The sequence below is a fragment of the Berghia stephanieae genome, chromosome 15 (genome assembly GCF_034508935.2).
Source record: "Berghia stephanieae isolate SIO BIC M18660-M18661 chromosome 15, UCSD_Bste_1.3, whole genome shotgun sequence".
NCBI classification, from domain to species: Eukaryota; Metazoa; Mollusca; class Gastropoda; order Nudibranchia; family Aeolidiidae; genus Berghia; species Berghia stephanieae.
The window spans coordinates 26702867-26716525 of record NC_088374.1 but is presented as its reverse complement, the minus strand read 5'-3'; the positions used below and the strand labels follow the sequence as shown (position 1 = coordinate 26716525).

Below are 13659 nucleotides of genomic sequence, written 5' to 3'. Positions count from 1 at the left end.
AGAGCATACCACCAATTTACTTAGTTTGAGATCACCTAAAAGTCTTATCCGGACACAAGCACAAAATCCAACAAAGAGGAATACACTCAAATGTTTACATTATACATTAAAAATAACAAATATAATAATACATAACAGAGAGATGATTTACAAGGAAAAAATTATCATCTCCCAAAACAATAACTATGCATCTGACTGTTTCCCTCGCAGCCAGGACCCCAACTAGGGCTAGGACAAAACCAAGTAACCTCATTCCAAGACAAAGACAGAAAGCATGTTGGAAAACAGATATAAGGGGATAGAAGACACAGTATGTACCTCCCTGCCCATTATGGGAGGTCAGGATCCCCACCCCACCCAGAACTCAAGTCTTCAATCAGGACTCGTTCATCTATACAGGGGGTTCTAAAAAATGTATACATTTTTTAGAAGCGAATGACATTGACATAAATGTGTACAGGCCTGCATTTTTTAAACTTATAATATAGATAGTATGCGCTTGGCTAAGAAGCTCACAACATTGCCATTCGGAAGTATAACGGACCAACACACAAAACTATGTGTAACCATGAATGTTTATAGTCTCAGACTGTAGACCTGTAAATTCTCAGTCAATTAACTGAAATCAGTCAATTCGTCAAATTCAAATATTTTTAAAAAGGGAAGAAAGAAATGAATAAAGAAAAAATTCATGAATAGTAGTCGATTGACTGTAAAGTTAACTAGGAATGTTCCACAGCCCCACGCATAGCTCATGGGCCGTTTGTATTAATGATGAATATATATTGCCAAGGCTAAGCGACGCTTTTTAGAATTGCCGTGTCTGAACACACCCCAGTGTATTTTCACACAGCCTTCGTGAAATTATTTTTTCACTTTCGAAACCTGTCGTAGCCAATTTTAACTGAGCCGCCGAGTGATAAATTTCACTGTTTCGTCTAAGCCAAAATTGACCACATTTACTTGAAGGACAGGAAAAGTATGAGAAAGAAAAATTCGAAACACCGGAAGTTCGTTATGTAGACACCTTCAAATCGAAAGTTAAATGATTGCTACAAGCACATCTCGATTACCTCATGTTGTAAACAAACTGGTTGACTGTTTCTAAGTTTCTTCACTGATTGGGTACCTAATTACAAGGAACAATGGTAAGTAGCCTAATTAATTCCCTCGCAATTTAGTTTTCTGCCATTGCTTTGCTCAAGTGAGCTTGCTGTTTACCTTTCATTTTGATTCTTTGGATTTTACCGCTACGACGAATTACGAAGAGTTTCAGTCAATTTTTATAGAGCTCATTTACAGGTCTAAGTCTGGTTAATAGATAGTATGCACTTGGCTAAGAAGCTCAAAACATTGCCTTTCGGAAGTATAACGGACCAACACACAAAACTATGTGTAATCTTGAATGTTTATAGTCTGATTAATACAGTTTAGTTAGAATTACTCATAAAGATGGATGGAAAAAAACAAAAACAATTACAAAGACCTGAGTGACGTCAACTTCGTTCTATCTATACAAATCTAGCTAATAGAAAAAATCTGCCCTTATTGTCATGAATAAAACTCAGTCTTCAATCGAAACTCGTTCATACATACAGGGTCTCCTAAAAACTGTATACATATTTTAGAAGCTAATAACTCAAATGGATATAGGCCTACATTTTTTTACTTACATAATAATAATACTAATAATAATAAATGGCATTTATATAGCGCTTTACCCCGTTGTCACAGGCTCTAAGCGCTTTACAGTGATATAAAACAAAACATATTACAGTGAGACTAGTTTGATGGAAACATGATACGAATTAAATTTAACAACAACAAAATATGAAAATAATATTGAAACATTATGACGTAAAAAGATAAAACTTTAAGCGAGATTTGAACGTTGTCAACGTACCACGTGTGGTGGGAGGGACTTATACTTATTGCTTGTTTGTTTTAAAGGGTTTTACCGCGCTTGCAATTGCAACACATTAACGTCATATCAGTGCCAGTAAAAAGGAAGAAAATGGGATAGTAAAAAGTTGAAAAATAATAATTAATGCACCCAACAAAAATTAAGACAAAGGGGAATTGATTCAAATAGGAAACAGATGTAGATTCCAAGAGCACACTTTCAGTGTACTTAGTTTGCGATCACCTAAATGTCTCATTCAGACACAAATACAGGTCCCCGCCAAGAGGAACACACTCAATTGTTTACAAATCGTACATATGTAAAAGGAAAAATAATACAGTGCATAACTGAGAGATGCTTTAAAAGGTAAAATAATATAATTTCCCAAAACTAACTATATATTTGACTGTTTCCCTCCCAGCCAGGGAGACAAAACCAAGTAATCTCATTTCAAGACAAAGACAGAAAGCATGTTGGAAAACAGATATTGCGGGATAGAAGACACAGTCTGTACCTCCCTGCCCACTATGGGAGGTCATGAACCCCACCAGAAGGATACACTCAAATGTTTACAAACTACAAAATATTCAAAACTAACAAGAGCAGAGATATTTACAGGGAAAAAATATCAACTCTCAAAAAAAAAAAGGAACTATACATTTGATTGTCTTCCTAATAGCTATGAATCCCCACCCAGGACCAGGTGAAAAAAGTGTGCAATCTCAAATTTGAAAGAAGACAGAGAGAGATATATGGCAAGGGAAATTAGATAGAAGACACAGCAAGAGTCGGAGGGAGATCAGAAGAAAACACTCCAACTCCGAAGAAGGAAAAGGAAAGGGATTAAAAATAAAACAAATCTAGGGAAGAAAAAAAAAAAAAAAAAAATTCATGGCATTCTTGGTGGCTTTTGAAGAAGATGGTGGAATGTAATCATCAAAATGTTCACAGATTAGACAAGATATCCAACCCCATTTCATGACACTTGCATGTATAACGTCATCACATTTCATGACTTTGCATGTGTGATGTCAACACATTTCATGACACTTGCATGTATAACGTCAACACATTTCATGACTTTGCATGTACGATGTCATCACATTTCAAGACTTTGCATGTATAACGTCATCACATTTCATGACACTTGCATGTATAACGTCATCACATTTCATGACACTTGCATGTATAACGTCATCACATTTCATGACACTTGCATGTATAACGTCATCACATTTCATGACACTTGCATGTATAACGTCATCACATTTCATGACACTTGCATGTACGATGTAATCACATTTCATGACACTTGCATGTATAACGTCATCACATTTCATGACACTTGCATGTACGATGTCATCACATTTCATGACACTTGCATGTATAACGTCATCACATTTCATGACACTTGCATGTACGATGTCATCACATTTCATGACACTTGCATGTATAACGTCATCACATTTCATGACTTTGCATGTACGATGTCATCACATTTCATGACACTTGCATGTATAACGTCATCACATTTCATGACACTTGCATGTATAACGTCATCACATTTCATGACACTTGCATGTATAACGTCATCACATTTCATGACACTTGCATGTATCACGTCAGCACATTTCATGACACTTGCATGTATTACGTCACCACACTTATAACATCAACCCAACTTTTGCAAAAAAAAATGTTTAATACTCTGAAAACAATATACAAAAGACTACTTTTATCAACAACAATAAACTGTCACAATTATATTCAATAAATAATATTTCCATAACCACCTTACAATTCGGAACCAAAATACTGAACAATATTATCTATAACGATAACTAAATTATGCCATTGTTATAACTATATCAATCAATACTTTTCATAACAATAAATATGCCATTGCCATAACAATATTATCAATAACAACAAATGGTCCATTGCCATAATAACTACCGTTTAATATTATAAATAATAAAAAGTTTTATTGCTAAAACAGTATCATTTAATATATTATCAATAATGAGAAAGTTTTATTGCTAAAACAACATCACAATTTAATAATATCAATAATAACAAAAGTTTATTCGATATAAATATTTTTTTAATAACCTGCATAACAATAAGTCTCTGATTGCTATTGCAATCTCTTCTAATAATAATAACGATGAAAATAATAATAATAATAATAATAATAATAATAATAATAATAATAATAATAATAATAATAATAATAATAATAATAAAAATAATAATAAATTTAAGAAGAAGAAGAAAAATTATCATCATCATCATTATAATTATTATTATTGTTGTTCTTGTTGTTATTATTGTAACAATACTTTTGGAGAAAATATACACACACGTACACTCACACATGCATATACAAACACACACATACGCTGATACACACATATCAATGCCCCCAAAACAAACACACACAGATACACACATCAATTCCCTCCAACACACACACACACAAACACACACACACACACACACACCAAAGTCCCATCCATGAATATCTAAATATATTATTATTATGAAACTCAATCTGTGTCGTGTTTGGCAAAACAAGAGATGCCAACACTCCAAAGATCAGCAGAAAAGCCACCATCACCATGGGGATGGTAGAGTGGACGCCCATGAGACACACACACACAGACACACACACATCAAGGCCCCATCAGTGGATGTCAATCTGCGTCGTGTTGGGCAAGATCAGAGATGCCAACCCCCCCCCCCCCCCCCCCCCCAAAGATCAGCAGAGAAGCCACCATCAGCATGGGGATGGTAGAGTGGACGCCCATGACACACACACACACACACACACACATCAAGGCCCCATCAGTGGATGTCAATCTGCGTCGTGTTGGGCAAGACCAGAGATACTAACCCTCCAAAGATCAGCAGAGAAGCCACCATCAGCATGGGAATGGCACAGTGGACGTCCACCAAGGCTCCAAACACGAGGTTCCCCAAGATGGCGCCCACACGTGTGGCTGTACTCTGTGTCCCTAAAGATGTCGACCTGGGCAAGAGAAGTAAAATTGACATTTGTGTCAGTGCGTGACAGAATCAGTCCTTCATAAAGCTTAGAGACATCGTTTAAAAAAAAAAAAGATGGCTGATGTAAGTGTCAGAATGAGGAGATCAGAAATAAAGTAAATATCCCTAAAAAAAAAAGAAAGTAAAATGTGCCAGTGCATGAAAAAATCAGGCGGAGGTGAAAATTTTGGATTTGCATTTATTTTTGCATTTTCTGAACTGAAATAGTCTGCTCTACAGAGCATTTTAATCTTTATCTGAAGTAAATCGGGTGAATTTTCATGAAGTTATGGTCAGATCTATGACAAAGGTATCCAGCATCTTTTTCTCAAATTTCATACTTTTTTTTCAACTTGACTAGCTGTAAAAAAATATTTAGAAGTGAAATTAAGATTTGCTATTTCCCAGAGATGTAAAAAAAAAAAAAGTTTTGTTTTAATCATGTATGACAAGTACTCATTTTGGATAAAAATTGACCTTCTAACTAAACTTGGCAATATCTCAGTTCAAACCTTTTCACCATCCGACTGATCATGTCATTCACTGTAACATTTCATTTGATATAGAAAATATGACATTAAATATCATAAAACAATAAGATGTTATAATAATAATTGAGCTTTTTTTTATATAGCGCAATATCCACTAAATGTGCTCAAAGCGCTTTACAAGGGATCCTTGGTCAACAGCAACATGTAGGATGGGACATGATGCCTGTTAGGCGATATGACAAATTTCGGACAAAGACAACGCTGTTAACGAACAGGTACTCATTTTACACCTGAGTACGGTGAGAGAAAGTGAATAAAGAGTCTTTTCCAAGAACTCAACTGTGCGCCGAGCGCGAGGCTGGAACCCAGGACCTTTCGATCCGAAAGCGAGTGTCATACCACTAGACCACATAGCCGCACATGCGTGTTTTGTTTTGTGTGTGTGTGTGTGTGTGTGTGTGTGTGTGTGCAATACTGAAGACAAAGACAATGGTGTCTAAAGATACAGCTTGTATTTTATATCCCTACATCCGGCTACGTGGTCCAGTAGTATGACACTCGCCTTCAGATTGGAAGTTCCAGAGATCAAGACCTCCTCTGAACCGTGTATAGTTGAGTCCTTGGAAAAGGCTCTTTACTCACATTCTCTCACCGCACTCGGGTATAAAATGAGTACCTTAGCCATTAACAGCGTTGTCTAAGTCAGAAAAAAAATTGTAACATTTCCTGACAGGTATCATGTCTATTCCCACTTGTTCAGTGTTGCTATTGGCTGGGGACCCATTGAAAAGCGCTTTGAGCACGGTTGGTGGATATTGCGCTATATAAATGCTCTAGTTTTTGTTGTTTTGCATTCTTTTGAAAACGGAGTGGTTATTCGTCAGTACTGACCCCCAGGCGCTGGCACCTGCTGGTCAGTACTGACGAACAGGCACCAGCGCATGGGGGTCAGTACTGAGTAATAGGTACTGGTGCCTATTGGTCAGTGCTGACCTGGCCACAGTAGTTGGCGCCTGTATTGACTGTCCCAAAATGTTTTAAAAATAACTTGCTCTGCGACAAATACATCCGCATTTCCTGTCCCATACTAGTCGCAGGGAAGTGCCTTGGTTTCACCTTTTTTTGTCAAATTTACGTGAGATTTGTTGAGTAAATTTATCAGATAATTAAACAATTGAAATAGTTCAATCCTGAGAAAAAGAAACGCCAAACTGGCAGCCTTATATTTCAGTTATCCAACGCCCATGCTCATGGATGCGTGACGCCAGAACTGAAAGTGAAAGCTCTTTCATTCTCTGGTCTTCCTTCATTCCGTCATTTGAAATTCGGCTTGCTCGCATCTCACTGAGACAGGAGAACGGTGCAAGTGTCAGTTAGAAGCAGAATGCATATACCGGAGAATTACGGGACGTAAAAGAGGATAGATTATGCTCTCTGATTGACGACCAGCATTTATTTTAGAAAATAAGATGCCATGACTCTGAGACCAGAACATCAATTACACAAATTTGGTACCCATTGAGATTGGATCCAGTTTTTTGGGTTTGTTTTTTTCTCACATGTTTGTTCCCTTTTATGATGGTGTAGTTATGGTCATAATGAAGAGATCTATTATGATCAATCAGACTATTACACATGGTTTTGTGTGTTGGTACGTTATATCCGGCTAGCGGATGTTGTGAGCACTTTACCTTGACACACACCATCAATATAATCTGACACTAAGACTGCGCTTACGTTTAAGCGATGATAAAGCGGCAGAGATGAAATATATGAAGACGTGGAAACGTCATCGCATTAATTCAATTAATCCTAATATGAATATGAAGTGCCCACCCACGTCTTATAGTCGGTGTTACGATTTAAGAAGCCGTACTTTAAAACTGCGTTCACATGTTTAGTTATTCTCAGTATATTCTTACAATAATAATAAATGCATTAAAAAAATTCCCTTTATTCATGGAAAATTTGTATCTAGGGTCTATCCCAAGGGAATGCTGGAATAACCCAGGCATCAGCCGCAGTGCAGCGCCGCAAGTCGAGCTAGGGCGAGGTGACTTGCTCAAGGCCACATAGCGCAGAGACGGGTAATCGAACTCGGTACCTTTCGAGTACGAAGCAAAGACCGTACCGCTGAGCCACGCTGCCCAAAATGGAATAATCTATTCGTAATCAAGTTTTTGGCATGACAAAAAGAAAAAAACAACAACAAAAAAAAAACAAAAATTTTAAAAAACCCTCATCAATAGAATGGGCAAAGTATTATAAAAGAATCGTAACAAGAAATACTATATAACATGTTTTCCTCTATTTTTCTTTAATCTAAGCTATAACGAAAATATACAACAACAAAAAAACAAACAAAAAAAAAAGAAAAAAGAAAAATCAAACAAAAAAACCCCCAAAGAAATATAATGGACAACATAAAATAAAAAAGAATCTTATGGTGGCTTGAAACCACGTGAGTGATTCCGTTGCCACAGCGGCATCTAACGCGTTAGACATCAAACTTATCTAAGTGACCAAGTGTTACTGAGTGTCATCGGATAAGTTTGCCTGAGAGCCTGGGATTTTTTTAACGGAATACTTTAGGGAGTGACTAATACGTGCGAAGAGGACTTTGTCTGCACTGACAAACAGGCCCGATGTTCGTCAGTGCTGATCAATGGCGAGGGTAGCACAGACCGAAGAGAGGTTGTCTGTGGGCGGTGGCACCTGCTGTTCAATACTGACCAATAGACACCAGGACTTATTGGTCAGTACTGACCCCCGGGCGCTGGCGCCTGGTCGTCAGTACTGACCAGCAGGTGCCAGCGCCTGGGGGTCAGTACTGACCAATAGCCCTAGCCATTTTTTTATGTTTCATCATTAGGCCTATGTGTATTTAATATTAATAATAATAATAATAATATTAATAATAATAATAATAATAACAACAACAATAATAATATATCTATAGTGCCTTTTGGCGAAACCTCAAAGCGCTTTTTTTTTTAATTTTAAAAATTTACCTAACTTCCGTTGGGAAGAGTTCCACTGACAGGACATCCATCATGTTGAAGCCGCAGACAGAAATGGCCCCAAACAAACAGGACATGAACACGCTCTGCCATTGCTTCTTGATGAAGTACAAACCAAACACAGACAAACCTGACAAAGCCATACTGGCCACTGGGAAGGGAGGGATAGGGGGGGGGGGGGAAGAAGAAATTGTTAAAAATGTGATGTTCTAAAACTCTCAATATGGTATTTATTAAATAAAAATGAATATAACGGCTTCCAAAAAAAAATAAAAAAAATAACAAAACACCAAAAACGGAATGTTGTGGGCACAAAACGCTTCTTCAGGGGGCAGCGTGGCTCAGCGGTACGGTCTTTGATTCCTACCCGAAAGGTATCGAGTACTGTATCACCCGCCACTGCGCTGTGTGGCCCTTGAGCAAGCCACCTCGCCTTAGCTCAATTTGCGGCACTGCAATGCGGCTGACGCCTGGGTTATTCCAGTCTTCCCTAGAGACAAATTTCCCCTACGGGATGATGAATGGGAATTTTATTTTTATTTATTATACTAGTAAAAAGCCCGCAATTTCGCAGGGAAAGAACTATTTTCATTCGATATTAATCATTTTCTTGATTACGATTAGATGCACACTTTAATTGATGCGCTTGTCGCTGCCATGCTTTATTCGGCATGATTTTAGTTTATCAGTCAGTAGATATCAATATCAATAAGTCATAAGTCTTTACCACGCTTGACTTGGGAGGCCTTCCAAAAGCTCTTACAAAGGGAAACAACTTAAATAATATTCCCTCAACTAACCCCAAGAAATTTTATTTTATTCAGCCATCAACAAAAAACGATAAGAACATAAATACACTATTATTGTCGTCGGTCAGTTTTTTTAGTAATGTAATTATGTTTTTATTGTTTTTTTTTTTTTGTTTTTCTTGTTGGCTTAAGATGGGATTTGAGCCCAAAACATTCCGTTCATTGGTATTTGTTCCTTTTTTGAAGATATTATATTCATTTTTGTTTATTATTTTCTACAGTTCACGGATTCTAGCAGCCTGGTATCAAAAGGGTGTTTTGTAAGTGAGAAACAAGTAAATCTGTCGTAGTCCATTAACCTTAACCTTCTCCTTACCAACTACAGGAAAATCGTCACATTCGTTACGATAAAAACCAACAATTTTCTTATACAAATTTCTCTTGTACGTCATAAAATTTAAAGAAAATGAACAGTGTGTTGTAAATCGTGTTTTTGGTTTTTAAAAAATTATGTATCGCAAAAACGTAAATTGCTATTGTGTTTGCGTGATAAAAATTATATTTTTGTGTTAGTTGAGTGTGAAGGTTTGGGGAAAATCATGAAAATAGCTGGTAAGGAGAGGGTTAAGGAGACAGTGTTTATTCCGATGTCTCCCATGATAGGCAGGAGGTCACGTGTTGTGCTTTCTATCCCCCTAAATCTGTTTTCTCAGTTGCTTTCTGTCTTTGCCTTAATTGAAATGGGATTGCTTGGTTTGTCCTCACCCTGGCCACAGTCCTTGGCTGAGAGGGAAACAGTCAAATGTATAGTTTTATAGTTTTGGGGGATTATATTTTTTTTCCCTTGTAACTAACCTCTCTATTATGTACAGATAGTTTGGGTTTTTTTTTTGTTTTTTTTTTTCTTTAAATATTGTAAACATTTGAGTGTATTCCTCTTAGTGAAGATCTGTGCTTGTGTCACGATGGGACTTTTAGGTGATCTCAAACTAAGTACTTTGATAGTGTGCTCTTGGGATCTGCATCTGTTCCCTATATGTACCAATTCCCTTTTGTCTTCTTTTTCTCGTTTGCTTTAAATTGTAAGTCTAGAATCTTTTTGACTATCCCATTTTCTTCCTTTTTACTGGCGCTGAAACGACTTAAACATGTCAAAAGTGCACCCGTAAAAACAAACAACAAAAACAGACATTTACCGAGAATGGATTTCCGGCCAAGGCGATCCACCAAGAAGTATGAGAAAATGTTGCCAGGTAGATTTGAGATGGCGGTGAGGAATGATTCCAGAAAGACTTCATTGGACGGAGTGTCACATTTGATGACGTCGTGGCGTGATTCGTTGATGGGCTGGAAGGAGGGACGGATGGATGATTAGATTGGTGGATGGATGGATCAATGGATGGATGGATGGATTGGTGAATGGATGGATTGGTGAATGGATGGATTGGTGGATGGATGGATGAATGGACGGATGGATGGATGGATGGTTGGATGGATGGATGGATGATTGGTGGATGGATGGATGGTTGGATGGTTGGATGGATGGATTGATGGATTGGTGGATGGATGGATGGATGGATTGGTGGATGGATGGATGGATGGATGATTGGATGGATGGATGGATTGGTGGATAAATGGATGGATGATTGGATGGAGGGATGGATGGATGGATGGGTGGATGGATGGATGGATGGATGGAAGGATGGGTGGATGGATGGATGATTGGACGTATGGATGGATGGATGGATGGATGAATGGATGGATGGGTGGATGAATGGATGGATGGATGGATGGATGGATGAATAGAAACTAAATCAAGGGATAAAATTTCACCACTTTAACCACAAGTAAAACCACTTCTTTAGGTAGTAACCTAGATATACCAACAATCAGGTGACCCCATGATCACTTGACCATAAAACAAAGAATATTAAGAGGATATTTTACAGGACATAGAAAAAAAATATATGATAGTTACAGATACATAAATTGAAGTTTTATCTGAATGATAAAAATGTGACTAAGCAAGATTTGAAAGCCACCTCCTAAATTATAATGATAACAACAATGAAAACAATAACAATAATAACAATAAAATAAGAATAACAACAACAACCATTAACGACAATATCAAGAATAACAACCAAATAAGAACAACAACAAAAACAATGAACAACAAATAAAGAATAACAACAATTATAATTAACGACAACAATACCAACAACATACAAACAAATAACAACAACAATTACAATAACAACCAAAATTAACACTAACCTTGAGATCACAAAAACTGCCACCGTACTGGTCGATTCGGTGAAAGAGCTCGGGAAACCACATGAATAAACCGTAATAGCTGTGGACATGGACAGACAATGATGAAGACGATTACAGTCAAAATGTACAGTCAAATAAAGGGAGTTTTTAAAAAATGAATCTTATAAAAGATACAAAACAAAGTAAACGACGTTTCTGCCTTTGGCCTTCATCGGGTAAACAAGAAAAGGAAATAAGTTATATTACATTGGCATTATGGTTAAAACATTATAGGTAAAGATGAGTGTGTGTGTGTGTGTGTGTGTGTGTGTGTGTGCAAGGGAAGGAGAGAGAGTCAGAGAAAGAGAGAGAGAGTGAGTGAGTGAAAGAGAGAGAGAGAGGGGGGGAGTGAGTGAAAGAGAGAGAGAGAGAGAGAGAAAGTGAGAGCAAAAAAGTGAGAGAAAGAGAGAGAAATAAAAAAAAATTAAAAATAAAGAGAGAGAGAGAGAGAGGGGAGTGAGTGAAAGAGAGAGAGAGAGAGAGAGAGAAAGATAAAGAGAAAGACAGAGAGAGAGAGAGAGGGGGGGGAGTGAGTGAAAGAGAGAGAATGAAAGAGAGAGAGAGAGAAAGTGAGAGAAAGAGAGAGAAATAAAAAAAAGAGAGAGAGAGAGACAGACAGAGAGAGAGAGAGAGAAAGAAAAAAAAAAAAAGAGAGAGAGAGAGAGAGAGAGAGAGAGAGAGAAAGAAAGTGAGAGAAAGAGAGAGAAATAAAAAAAAAGAGAGAGAGAGAGATAGAGAGAGAGAGAAATAAAGAGAGAGAGAGAGAAATAAAGAGAGAGAGAGAGAGAACGACAATTAAAGTAGAGAAGTCCTTCAGCCATAAGGCCTCTGGAGAGTTTCTATCGTGTAAAATGGACAATAGGCAAATTTTGCTTTCCGTCCTTTGGATAGGTGGTAGTCTATCACACAGTACTTTCAACTATAACTAAATTTACTCAACTACTCAGTGACTGCTAGGTGGACAGGGAGGGTAGAACACAAAATGTTTTCTTTCAAAATATCACAGTGAAAATAATCTACAGTAGATGTGAGCTGAAATGATGTGTAATGGACAGGGAAACCTCTGTACATGTAAACATAGAGAGGTGATTTATGTTTGTTTTTAAAGGTTTTACGGTGCTTGCGACACATTGAGATCATTTCAGCACCAGTAAAAAGGAAGAAAATGAGAGAATTAAAAAAAATTAGATTTACAATTGAAATCGCCCAAGAAAAGTAAGACAAAGGGGAAGAGTTTAAATCGGGAACAGATGTAGATTCCAAGAGCACACTATCAGTGTACTTAGTCTGAGATCACCTAAAAGTCTCATCCCAGCACAAGCACAGGCCCCCGTTAAGATGAATACACTCAAATGTTTACAATTCAATCCTACAACAGAGATATGAATTACAAGACAAAAAAAATTTCATCTCCCAAAACTATACATTTAACTGTTTCCCCCCAGCTAGGGTATCTGGCCAGGGCCTGGACAAAACCAAGTAATCTCATTCCAAGACAAAGACAGAAAGCATGGTGGAAAACAGCTATAGGGGGATAGAAGACACAGTAAGTGCCTCCCTGCCCACTATGGGAGGTCGGTAACCCCTCTCAGAGGGGTGATTTACAAGATAAGAAAACATGATGGGAGCTCAAAAGACCCCACCCAACAAAATTTAGTTTTCATGCATCTGGCACTGGTTACAATGCATATATAAGGGCTGAGATGATGTCAAATTTTATTTATATACTAATGAAAGAGTGAAAATGGAGAGGCCTCAGAATCCATTATCAATCTTTCGTTAGTATAATTCACGATCCCAGGCTTCAGGTAGCCCGTAACCGTTCTCATGTTTTTTTTTATTAACTCACTCAGTCCTAGAAGATTTTTACTATTTTTCAAAATTGGAAAAAAAATGTATTAAAAATGAGCATTTACATAGATTCTTTTATTCAACTATCATTAACATGTCAAATCTAAAACCAATGACTACGCCTATAATTTGGCTCAGAAAAATGTAATAAATAGGTATGGGGTAAAAGTAATCCGGGTAAACTACGGATATAGTCGGTGTTAGGGTTGAGTGAGTTAACTGTATACAAATGGGAAAATGTGTGTGTAACATTTCTGAAAGATTTTCGTAAAATGAATAAA

The 13659-nt window shown here is 37.2% G+C and overlaps 1 protein-coding gene across 5 annotated transcripts in view; it reads right to left on the bottom strand.

Moving 5' to 3' along the window:
- Positions 1-4663: 4663 nt before the first annotated feature.
- Positions 4664-13659, bottom strand: part of LOC144960242 (synaptic vesicle glycoprotein 2C-like) — an 84398-nt gene continuing 75402 nt past the window's right edge. For all 5 annotated transcript variants that reach the window (XM_078893258.1, XM_078893256.1, XM_078893259.1 and 2 more), the window contains 4 exons: positions 11489-11567; positions 10408-10558; positions 8454-8613; positions 4664-4934 (listed from right to left, as the gene is read on the bottom strand). In XM_078893258.1, coding sequence (XP_078749384.1) covers positions 4751-4934; positions 8454-8613; positions 10408-10558; positions 11489-11567 — 574 coding nt within the window. In that variant the 3' untranslated portion in view covers positions 4664-4750. The remainder of the gene's footprint in view (positions 4935-8453; positions 8614-10407; positions 10559-11488; positions 11568-13659) is intronic.